Source organism: Phytophthora ramorum, assembly GCF_020800215.1.
Source record: "Phytophthora ramorum isolate Pr-102 chromosome Unknown Phyram_PR-102_s0008, whole genome shotgun sequence".
NCBI classification, from domain to species: domain Eukaryota; phylum Oomycota; class Peronosporomycetes; order Peronosporales; family Peronosporaceae; genus Phytophthora; species Phytophthora ramorum.
In genome coordinates, this window is record NW_027150654.1 from 660010 (window position 1) to 672275 (window position 12266).

The 12266-nt window shown below is 62.5% G+C and overlaps 3 protein-coding genes across 3 annotated transcripts; all 3 read right to left on the reverse strand.

Annotated features, from left to right (window-relative positions):
• Positions 1-76: 76 nt before the first annotated feature.
• On the reverse strand, positions 77-7015 carry KRP23_9224 (Perilipin-4; the record flags this gene model as incomplete). Its single annotated transcript, XM_067894754.1, has 1 exon — positions 77-7015. The coding sequence occupies one exon, from the start codon at positions 7013-7015 to the stop codon at positions 77-79; it is 6939 nt and encodes a 2312-aa protein (XP_067742401.1).
• Positions 7016-8005: 990 nt separating this feature from the next.
• On the reverse strand, positions 8006-9359 carry KRP23_9225 (uncharacterized protein; the record flags this gene model as incomplete). The annotated part of the gene is made up of 4 exons (XM_067894755.1): positions 8006-8127; positions 8203-8314; positions 8378-8527; positions 8607-9359. The coding sequence occupies 4 exons, from the start codon at positions 9357-9359 to the stop codon at positions 8006-8008; spliced, it is 1137 nt and encodes a 378-aa protein (XP_067742402.1).
• A 524-nt stretch (positions 9360-9883) lies between these two features.
• Positions 9884-11548, reverse strand: KRP23_9226 (uncharacterized protein; the record flags this gene model as incomplete). The annotated part of the gene is made up of 1 exon (XM_067894756.1): positions 9884-11548. The coding sequence occupies one exon, from the start codon at positions 11546-11548 to the stop codon at positions 9884-9886; it is 1665 nt and encodes a 554-aa protein (XP_067742403.1).
• Between the last annotated feature and the right edge of the window lie 718 nt (positions 11549-12266).

Here is a 12266-nt window from a genome sequence, read left to right on the forward strand (position 1 = left end):
AAATGGACAAGAAATGGTTTGTGTATTTACGCAAATGAAAAAACTACAAATGGTGAAACGAAACTGGTTGCTGACCTTACTGGCGAAGAGAGTGGGTCGACTGGGCCGTGGACGTGGACGACTTGCCAGAGGAGGTGGTGGATGAGCTCGGGCAAGGAGTTGTCGAGGTGGCCAAGTTGGTGGAGGATCCCCACTTCCACAAGTTCGCGAACCACTTGCCAACGCTCTGATCCTGGCCCGACGTCTTCCCCGATGTAGTAGTCGAGGAGCTCACTTTGCCGCCCGTAGAAGACTTGCTGTTGCTGCCCTCGGTCTTGTACGAGGTAGAAAACGATTTGCTGGTGCTGATTCCATTCTTACCGGACGAAGTTCCGGTTGACACGGTAGTGCCCTCAGTCGTAGAAGTCTGATGACCCGCCGCTCCTGAAAAACCACCGCCAATGTCCCTGTTGGCTGAGCCCGACACGCCTCCACCAATGCCTCCGCTCACTCCGCCGTTAGCAGATCCCGAGACGCCACCGCCGACACCTCCGCCGATTCCTCCGCCGATTCCTCCGCCGATTCCTCCGTTCGCGCTGCCAGACACGCCGCCCGACACTCCGCCGTTGGCAGAGCCCGACACACCTCCACCAATGCCTCCGCTCACTCCGCCGTTAGCAGATCCCGAGACGCCACCGCCGACACCTCCGCCGATTCCTCCGCCGATTCCTCCGCCGATTCCTCCGTTCGCGCTGCCAGACACGCCGCCCGACACTCCGCCGTTGGCAGAGCCCGACACACCTCCACCAATGCCTCCGCTCACTCCGCCGTTAGCAGATCCCGAGACGCCACCGCCGACACCTCCGCCGATTCCTCCGCCGATTCCTCCGCCGATTCCTCCGTTCGCGCTGCCAGACACGCCGCCTGACACTCCGCCGTTGGCAGAGCCCGACACACCTCCACCAATGCCTCCGCCGATTCCTCCGTTCGCGCTGCCAGACACGCCGCCCGACACTCCGCCGTTGGCAGAGCCCGACACACCTCCACCAATGCCTCCGCTCACTCCGCCGTTAGCAGATCCCGAGACGCCACCGCCGACACCTCCGCCGATTCCTCCGCCGATTCCTCCGCCGATTCCTCCGTTCGCGCTGCCAGACACGCCGCCCGACACTCCGCCGTTAGCAGAGCCCGACACACCTCCACCAATGCCTCCGCTCACTCCGCCGTTAGCAGATCCCGAGACGCCACCGCCGACACCTCCGCCGATTCCTCCGCCGATTCCTCCGCCGATTCCTCCGTTCGCGCTGCCAGACACGCCGCCCGACACTCCGCCGTTGGCAGAGCCCGACACACCTCCACCAATGCCTCCGCTCACTCCGCCGTTAGCAGATCCCGAGACGCCACCGCCGACACCTCCGCCGATTCCTCCGCCGATTCCTCCGTTCGCGCTGCCAGACACGCCGCCTGACACTCCGCCGTTGGCAGAGCCCGACACACCTCCACCAATGCCTCCGCCGATTCCTCCGCCGATTCCTCCGTTCGCGCTGCCAGACACGCCGCCCGACACTCCGCCGTTGGCAGAGCCCGACACACCTCCACCAATGCCTCCGCTCACTCCGCCGTTAGCAGATCCCGAGACGCCACCGCCGACACCTCCGCCGATTCCTCCGCCGATTCCTCCGCCGATTCCTCCGCCGATTCCTCCGTTCGCGCTGCCAGACACGCCGCCCGACACTCCGCCGTTGGCAGAGCCCGACACACCTCCACCAATGCCTCCGCTCACTCCGCCGTTAGCAGATCCCGAGACGCCACCGCCGACACCTCCGCCGATTCCTCCGCCGATTCCTCCGTTCGCGCTGCCAGACACGCCGCCTGACACTCCGCCGTTGGCAGAGCCCGACACACCTCCACCAATGCCTCCGCCGATTCCTCCGCCGATTCCTCCGTTCGCGCTGCCAGACACGCCGCCCGACACTCCGCCGTTGGCAGAGCCCGACACACCTCCACCAATGCCTCCGCTCACTCCGCCGTTAGCAGATCCCGAGACGCCACCGCCGACACCTCCGCCGATTCCTCCGCCGATTCCTCCGTTCGCGCTGCCAGACACGCCGCCTGACACTCCGCCGTTGGCAGAGCCCGACACACCTCCACCAATGCCTCCGCCGATTCCTCCGCCGATTCCTCCGTTCGCGCTGCCAGACACGCCGCCCGACACTCCGCCGTTGGCAGAGCCCGACACACCTCCACCAATGCCTCCGCTCACTCCGCCGTTAGCAGATCCCGAGACGCCACCGCCGACACCTCCGCCGATTCCTCCGCCGATTCCTCCGCCGATTCCTCCGCCGATTCCTCCGTTCGCGCTGCCAGACACGCCGCCCGACACTCCGCCGTTGGCAGAGCCCGACACACCTCCACCAATGCCTCCGCTCACTCCGCCGTTAGCAGATCCCGAGACGCCACCGCCGACACCTCCGCCGATTCCTCCGCCGATTCCTCCGTTCGCGCTGCCAGACACGCCGCCTGACACTCCGCCGTTGGCAGAGCCCGACACACCTCCACCAATGCCTCCGCCGATTCCTCCGCCGATTCCTCCGTTCGCGCTGCCAGACACGCCGCCCGACACTCCGCCGTTGGCAGAGCCCGACACACCTCCACCAATGCCTCCGCTCACTCCGCCGTTAGCAGATCCCGAGACGCCACCGCCGACACCTCCGCCGATTCCTCCGCCGATTCCTCCGCCGATTCCTCCGCCGATTCCTCCGTTCGCGCTGCCAGACACGCCGCCCGACACTCCGCCGTTGGCAGAGCCCGACACACCTCCACCAATGCCTCCGCTCACTCCGCCGTTAGCAGATCCCGAGACGCCACCGCCGACACCTCCGCCGATTCCTCCGCCGATTCCTCCGTTCGCGCTGCCAGACACGCCGCCCGACACTCCGCCGTTGGCAGAGCCCGACACACCTCCACCAATGCCTCCGCTCACTCCGCCGTTAGCAGATCCCGAGACGCCACCGCCGACACCTCCACCAATGCCTCCGCCGATTCCTCCGCCGATTCCTCCGTTCGCGCTGCCAGACACGCCGCCCGACACTCCGCCGTTGGCAGAGCCCGACACACCTCCACCAATGCCTCCGCCGATTCCTCCGCCGATTCCTCCGTTCGCGCTGCCAGACACGCCGCCCGACACTCCGCCGTTGGCAGAGCCCGACACACCTCCACCAATGCCTCCGCTCACTCCGCCGTTAGCAGATCCCGAGACGCCACCGCCGACACCTCCGCCGATTCCTCCACCGATTCCTCCGCCGATTCCTCCGTTCGCGCTGCCAGACACGCCGCCCGACACTCCGCCGTTGGCAGAGCCCGACACACCTCCACCAATGCCTCCGCCGATTCCTCCGCCGATTCCTCCGTTCGCGCTGCCAGACACGCCGCCTGACACTCCGCCGTTGGCAGAGCCCGACACACCTCCACCAATGCCTCCGCCGATTCCTCCGCCGATTCCTCCGTTCGCGCTGCCAGACACGCCGCCCGACACTCCGCCGTTGGCAGAGCCCGACACACCTCCACCAATGCCTCCGCTCACTCCGCCGTTAGCAGATCCCGAGACGCCACCGCCGACACCTCCGCCGATTCCTCCGCCGATTCCTCCGCCGATTCCTCCGTTCGCGCTGCCAGACACGCCGCCCGACACTCCGCCGTTGGCAGAGCCCGACACACCTCCACCAATGCCTCCGCTCACTCCGCCGTTAGCAGATCCCGAGACGCCACCGCCGACACCTCCGCCGATTCCTCCGCCGATTCCTCCGCCGATTCCTCCGCCGATTCCTCCGTTCGCGCTGCCAGACACGCCGCCTGACACTCCGCCGTTGGCAGAGCCCGACACACCTCCACCAATGCCTCCGCCGATTCCTCCGCCGATTCCTCCGTTCGCGCTGCCAGACACGCCGCCCGACACTCCGCCGTTGGCAGAGCCCGACACACCTCCACCAATGCCTCCGCTCACTCCGCCGTTAGCAGATCCCGAGACGCCACCGCCGACACCTCCGCCGATTCCTCCGCCGATTCCTCCGCCGATTCCTCCGTTCGCGCTGCCAGACACGCCGCCCGACACTCCGCCGTTGGCAGAGCCCGACACACCTCCACCAATGCCTCCGCTCACTCCGCCGTTAGCAGATCCCGAGACGCCACCGCCGACACCTCCGCCGATTCCTCCGCCGATTCCTCCGCCGATTCCTCCGTTCGCGCTGCCAGACACGCCGCCTGACACTCCGCCGTTAGCAGAGCCCGACACACCTCCACCAATGCCTCCGCCGATTCCTCCGTTCGCGCTGCCAGACACGCCGCCCGACACTCCGCCGTTGGCAGAGCCCGACACACCTCCACCAATGCCTCCGCTCACTCCGCCGTTAGCAGATCCCGAGACGCCACCGCCGACACCTCCGCCGATTCCTCCACCGATTCCTCCGCCGATTCCTCCGTTCGCGCTGCCAGACACGCCGCCCGACACTCCGCCGTTGGCAGAGCCCGACACACCTCCACCAATGCCTCCGCCGATTCCTCCGCCGATTCCTCCGTTCACGCTGCCAGACACGCCGCCCGACACTCCGCCGTTGGCAGAGCCCGACACACCTCCACCAATGCCTCCGCCGATTCCTCCGCCGATTCCTCCGTTCGCGCTGCCAGACACGCCGCCTGACACTCCGCCGTTGGCAGAGCCCGACACACCTCCACCAATGCCTCCGCCGATTCCTCCGCCGATTCCTCCGTTCGCGCTGCCAGACACGCCGCCCGACACTCCGCCGTTGGCAGAGCCCGACACACCTCCACCAATGCCTCCGCTCACTCCGCCGTTAGCAGATCCCGAGACGCCACCGCCGACACCTCCGCCGATTCCTCCGCCGATTCCTCCGTTCGCGCTGCCAGACACGCCGCCTGACACTCCGCCGTTGGCAGAGCCCGACACACCTCCACCAATGCCTCCGCTCACTCCGCCGTTAGCAGATCCCGAGACGCCACCGCCGACACCTCCGCCGATTCCTCCGCCGATTCCTCCGCCGATTCCTCCGTTCGCGCTGCCAGACACGCCGCCCGACACTCCGCCGTTGGCAGAGCCCGACACACCTCCACCAATGCCTCCGCTCACTCCGCCGTTAGCAGATCCCGAGACGCCACCGCCGACACCTCCACCAATGCCTCCGCCGATTCCTCCGTTCGCGCTGCCAGACACGCCGCCTGACACTCCGCCGTTGGCAGAGCCCGACACACCTCCACCAATGCCTCCGCTCACTCCGCCGTTAGCAGATCCCGAGACGCCACCGCCGACACCTCCACCAATGCCTCCGCCGATTCCTCCGCCGATTCCTCCGTTCGCGCTGCCAGACACGCCGCCTGACACTCCGCCGTTGGCAGAGCCCGACACACCTCCACCAATGCCTCCGCTCACTCCGCCGTTAGCAGATCCCGAGACGCCACCGCCGACACCTCCGCCGATTCCTCCGCCGATTCCTCCGCCGATTCCTCCGTTCGCGCTGCCAGACACGCCGCCCGACACTCCGCCGTTGGCAGAGCCCGACACACCTCCACCAATGCCTCCGCTCACTCCGCCGTTAGCAGATCCCGAGACGCCACCGCCGACACCTCCGCCGATTCCTCCACCGATTCCTCCGTTCGCGCTGCCAGACACGCCGCCCGACACTCCGCCGTTGGCAGAGCCCGACACACCTCCACCAATGCCTCCGCTCACTCCGCCGTTAGCAGATCCCGAGACGCCACCGCCGACACCTCCGCCGATTCCTCCGCCGATTCCTCCGCCGATTCCTCCGTTCGCGCTGCCAGACACGCCGCCCGACACTCCGCCGTTAGCAGAGCCCGACACACCTCCACCAATGCCTCCGCCGATTCCTCCGCCGATTCCTCCGTTCGCGCTGCCAGACACGCCGCCCGACACTCCGCCGATTCCTCCGTTCGCGCTGCCAGACACGCCGCCCGACACTCCGCCGTTGGCAGAGCCCGACACACCTCCACCAATGCCTCCGCTCACTCCGCCGTTAGCAGATCCCGAGACGCCACCGCCGACACCTCCGCCGATTCCTCCACCGATTCCTCCGCCGATTCCTCCGTTCGCGCTGCCAGACACGCCGCCCGACACTCCGCCGTTGGCAGAGCCCGACACACCTCCACCAATGCCTCCGCCGATTCCTCCGTTCGCGCTGCCAGACACGCCGCCCGACACTCCGCCGTTGGCAGAGCCCGACACACCTCCACCAATGCCTCCGCTCACTCCGCCGTTAGCAGATCCCGAGACGCCACCGCCGACACCTCCACCAATGCCTCCGCCGATTCCTCCGCCGATTCCTCCGTTCGCGCTGCCAGACACGCCGCCCGACACTCCGCCGTTGGCAGAGCCCGACACACCTCCACCAATGCCTCCGCCGATTCCTCCGCCGATTCCTCCGTTCGCGCTGCCAGACACGCCGCCCGACACTCCGCCGTTGGCAGAGCCCGACACACCTCCACCAATGCCTCCGCTCACTCCGCCGTTAGCAGATCCCGAGACGCCACCGCCGACACCTCCACCAATGCCTCCACCGATTCCTCCGCCGATTCCTCCGTTCGCGCTGCCAGACACGCCGCCCGACACTCCGCCGTTGGCAGAGCCCGACACACCTCCACCAATGCCTCCGCTCACTCCGCCGTTAGTTGAGCGCGAGGAACTGTCGTTGCCAGAACTTGTGATGTAGCTACCAGCGGCACTTGAGCTGGTGTGTTGGTTATTGTTGTTGGCTTTGTCCGTGTTTGCGGAACCAGAGTCGGACCAGGTGCTGGTTGGTGAGAGAGTGGCGATTGTTACTGCGTTGCTCGGTGGTGCTGTCGTTGCAGCAGGAGTCACAGTGGGGGTGCTGACCGTCGTTGTGTACGAGTCATCGCTCGAGAGGCTGGCATGCTGGTTCTTCTGCGTGTAGTGGCCAGCTTCAGTGAGCGAGCCCATGGTAGCCACAATGAGGGCGAGGTGCGCGATAATCTTGGTGAGGTTCATCTTGGACAAAGAGACTGGGGAGAAGACTTGGACAGGGACTGAAGAAAGACGTTGAGAGGGTGAACAGCACTTGACGCTGCTGTAGCTGGACTGCTAATGAGTGCAAAGCAAATTTGAAAGTGAGGTGATTCGAGCGAAAGCTTTCGGTGAGCGGCAACGGACTCCAAGCTACTTGGTCTCACCTACGCCGCCACACGGTCGTCGCTTACCAGAAGCACGACAGAACACCAGCATTGCGGTGGACACGATATCTTTTGCCTACGGCTGTTTTGGCTGCCACATGGAGATAACCGGGGAATGGAGCGCTCGAGTAGCGCCATGTCCCTGCAGTGTCACTGTGGCAGGTTCCGCGGGAACGGACAACGTAACGCGCGGATACTTTCCAGCTTCAAAGAGACAGACACCGGATGGCTAGGAATGCAGCCTGCGCGACTGGCAAAGCAGAGAGCCGAGCAAATGTTGACCAGTCCGTTGGCATGGTGAATCATTGCCGGCACTGCAGTCACCTATATCAAGAATGAACTGGCACCAACTGGCATCAATGTCACGCTTGCCTCCTCGCCCCACGTTTGGCTTTTCGTCGGCATGGAGCTTCTCCACCAAAATTTCTTTGGCGACAAAGGTGTCCAAGTGGACAGCCCCGCTAATGTCGCCGGATCGTTCGCTACCTGTATTATGCAGTAGCGATCCGCAACGCTGCAAGCCGTCGTGTCGAAGGTGATGTCGACACTTGTAGAATCGGAGACGGTGGAGGCAGCCGCTGTCACAAAAATGCTGCAATTTTTTCGCAGTTGGTTCTCATTTGTGTCTCCACGAGAACCGCCCGGAATCGCTGGCATCTGGAGATGAGGTTCGGATACATGCAGCATGCTTAGCGATCCACCCTAGTCTATCCTCTTGGTACCACCGCTACTCTTTGTCACCATACCATTTTGTCAGCTAAGCCGCCTGAGTAACTCCAACGGACATCTTCGTGTAATTGACCGGCATTTAATGCTGGCCGTTCGGCGTCCAGTTTTCTTGCTGCTCAACTGGTACGCTCGGCTTCTTTGGTGTTGCAGCCTTCTTAGATACGTTAAGAGGTTCGTTGGCGTAGATAGGTCGAGACACAGCTGAGGCAATATCCAAGTGGCAGTGTGAGTTTTTCGACCAAATTTCGACGCAACAGACAGCATCGTGCACGGCACCTGGCTTGTTTGGCGTCGATGGATTGGAGGCCTTACCACGTCTTCGTTGTGAATACTCGAACGCCACGGTCATTCGGTGAATGGCTTCTTCGGTTGCGATGACTGCTTCTCGCTGCGAAAGTGACAGGTGAGTTAGGAATCCTTATGCTTAGCAGGAGCTCTTGCCAACGTGTACCATTCCGTCGACTTGTGACGCGACACCCTGGTACTTTGCCTCTAAATAATTGCACTTAGCTTGTGTGGAGCGGACCTCTTGTTCCAGCATGTCGATTTTCAAGTCGCGATCCTCGCGTAGCCTGCGCTCATTGTCCAGCTCCTTCTTCAGCTACATTCAAAACCGAGCACACAACCACAACATAAACCTTAGCCCCGATCCGACCGCCAGACCCCGTTCCAACACGTACCGTATCCATCTTGCGAGCCAACTCTAGCCCAACCTCCAGCGACTTATAACACACGTCCCCGAGTCTTTTCTCAGCCTCTTCCTCTTCACCTTCACCATCCTCTTTTTCTCCACCCACATCGACCTCTTGAACAGCCTCTTCCTGTTCATAAAATGTATCCTCCTCCTCCTCCTGCTCGGTTGTTAACCCCGTTCTCGGTGACTTATGCCTCTGCTGCATCTTCTCCTTCTGTGGGGTCTGCTGCCAACTGAGTCTCTCCGTCTCCGTCTCGAGTTCCCACAACATCCTCTCCAGCACCTCCAGCTCGCCCTGCAGGTTAGCCTTGTGTTCAGGGTCCATCCTCTCTGCCTCCTGGACCTGAAAAGACACGGCCGCGGCTCGGTGTCTCGGCGTCGGCTCCTCCAGATCCAGCGACACGTCGGCGAACTGCAGCCTTCTCGCCGTCTTGAGCTCCCCCGTGTCCGTCACGTCCGCCAACCGCTCCCTGCCTTTCTCCAGGTCCTGCGGAGTGCTCCACGCGGAACTGTGCTTCGCCAGTCGCCGTCTGGAGGTCGAAGCGCCCGGACTACGCGCCGAAAAGTGCGCCGCGCTCAGCTGCTGCAACGTGCGCTGGAGCTGCTGCTGCTGGTTCAGCTTGTACTGCGTGTCGTCCGTAAGATAGGCGTTCCACGCGGGCTTGCGGCGCGCACTGCCAGGTCGCGTGGGCGTCGGCTGCGAGCTCTCGGTCCGGCCGCGGGGCGTCCGGCGCTTCATGCTCGCTTGGATGTGAAGCAGCAAATTGGCCACTTTCGTAATTTCTGACCAAGTTTTTATTTCTGCCAAAGTTGTTAATTCAGTAAAAACTGATCGTCCCATGCTAAAAGGCTGATACTTTGTGCAAGCCATGTCGGTGCGGGTAATACACCACCACCTTCGCCTGGATCTCAACTCGGGCTCATAATGATCAACCAGAGCCTTCACTCCGGCGTACGCGGCCTTGCTAACTTCCAGAGCAACTCATAGCAAGCGGCCGCAATGAGAATGAACGATGATGAATTTTCTTTTCAATGAATTGGGCAACAAGTATTCGCTACTCTGGCTGAAGATAGCGCTGCTGCTCTTTCATGTTGAAATGGTTGACAGTGGGTTGAACGCTGGTTACGACGTGGAAATGATAGACATGATGCATTCGAGACAGAGAAAGTATAATACTTCCTTGGGGGAGGGGGGTTCGAGCGCGTTACATCGAGTGGTGAGTTTGGGCTGCGGTCTTCTTGCCTGATGAGAAGACGTGCTGCTTAGTGACGAAGCGAGCGACGGCGGGACTGGGTGGCCGACTGCTGCGTGGTGGACTCATCCGAGCTGGTAGACGTTGTGGTAGCTGCGTACGAGTCCGCGGAAGAAGTACCCGAAGACGTGGCAGACGCCGTCTTGTCCGACGTTGAAGTAGTAGACACCGCCGAAGTCGTCGCTGGGGAGGTGCTGGTCGGAGCGGTGGTGGCTGGGGCAGTCGTGGCGGGAGCCGTTGTCTCCGGGGCAGTGGTGGTAGGAGCCGTCGTTTCCGGGGCAGTGGTGGTAGGAGCAGTCGTTTCCGGGGCTGGGGTGGGTGAAGGCGTACTCGCCGACGTCGAGGACGTTGCCGTTGAGGTCGTATCGCTAGATGGGGCAGCCGTCGACACGCCGGTCTTGCCCGAAGTCGTGTCCGTACTTCCAGTGGACGTGGTGGGGCTGTTGGTGATCTCAATCCAAGTGCCCGTTGATGTCCCCGACGCATTCGTATTAATCGTGCTGGTGGTGTCAGTCGACGTACCCCAGTTTCCGGACGTGTTGTCCGATGAGCCCGAGCACGGCGTCTGCCCTCCATTGCCGCCCCAGTTGTTGGAGGTCTCGCTAGCAGCTGTCACCGTACCAGCTTGCTCAGTGCCCGTATTGCCGCTCGTCTGCTGCGTCGTCGTTCCCGCGATACTGCCAGTGGTGGCCTGTGTAGCGGTATCCGTTGAGGTCGTGGCCGTCGCGCTGTCCGTGGTTTGTTGCGCGGTGGTATCCGTACCAGTGGTGGTATCGGTCGAAGTTCCCCATGTTCCTGTGGAGCTCTGGTCACCGGAGCATGGCGTCTCGGCCGACGTTGTGTCGGTACTGGTTCCCCAACCAGACGTAGTCGCAGTCTCACCACCCGTAGCTTGCTGGGCAGCGCCCGTGTTCGTTGAGGTGGTATCCGTACCAGTGGTGGTATCGGTCGAAGTTCCCCATGTTCCTGTGGAGCTCTGGTCACCGGAGCATGGCGTCTCGGCCGACGTTGTGTCGGTACTGGTTCCCCAACCAGACGTAGTCGCAGTCTCACCACCCGTAGCTTGCTGGGCAGCGCCCGTGTTCGTTGAGGTGGTATCCGTACCAGTGGTGGTATCGGTCGAAGTTCCCCATGTTCCTGTGGAGCTCTGGTCACCGGAGCATGGCGTCTCGGCCGACGTTGTGTCGGTACTGGTTCCCCAACCAGACGTACCAGTTGTACCCCAGCCCGACGTGCCGGTAGTGGTCGCGCTGTCTGTGGTTTGTTGCGCGGTGCTATCCGTACCGGTGGTGGTATCCGTCGAGGTTCCCCAAGTACCCGTCGAATCCGTACCGCTCGTAGTAGCAGCGGTCCCAGTGCTAGTCGAAGTAGACGGCGACGAGGCCGTGGTCGAGGCCGTCGTAGCAGCTGACGACGTCGTGTCGGTCGACGGAGAGCTCTGCTGGGTGGCCGAGTCGGTCGTGGTGCTCGTCGAGTCGGTATTGCTGGTGTACGAGTCTCCCGAGGAAGTGGAGACACCGGTGCCCGTACCCGCTGCCTTCAGGTTTCGGAAAGCATTGTTCTGGCGAACCACGGCGTGCGTATTGGGGGCCGCGACACTGGTTGAGGCGTCCGCGAGAGACCCCAAGGCCAGCGACATCAAAGCGAGGTGCGCGAAGATCTTGTTGAGGTTCATCCTGCAAGTATTAGGTACTGGTGAATGGGGCGAGTGACGGAGATAGCAACTTCAGGTGCTCGAGTTGTGTTTGCTTGTCGAGGGCAAAGCAAATTTCAGAATGAATGAAGGCGTCACATTCAATGCGTTTGAGGGCTCATGAGGGCAGATACAGACTCTTCCCCCTTGCACTAAAACCAGGCTTATTCATGATCCTCGGCAAGCACACTGCTACCTGTTGATATGCCCAAGATACACCGAGAGGCGGGTCGGAGACCGTGATGAACATCCTCTGCGGTGATATGCCCAGAGACCGCCATCTGTCGGGTGCGACGGCAGCTGAACCCCGCCGACACTAGCTGCTGCATGCACTGCAGACCCCAGTAGCAAGCAAGAGTCGGCATGAGTGAACGAGCATGGCACATGGCCATCGCAACCGCGATCCAGCGGACAAGGCATTCGTGCACTTAATGGCAAGGGATGCCCTTAGCCTCATAGCAGCTGTGTCACACAGGCCACAGGTGTGTTGGTGTCGGACAGGAGTTTGATACAGATTCCGCTCAGGCCCTATGTTTCACATCCTGGTGTCCGGGGGAAAAGGAGGGAGGGGGCATCTAGATTGACGCATGGGGGGCTTCGTCCATATGGAGCCGCCCAAAACACCGCGCGCGACCGACTTGACTCCTCCAAATTGGCGCGCGTGTGCTTGGCAATCGTAGAGGACCAGCGCACAATAAAA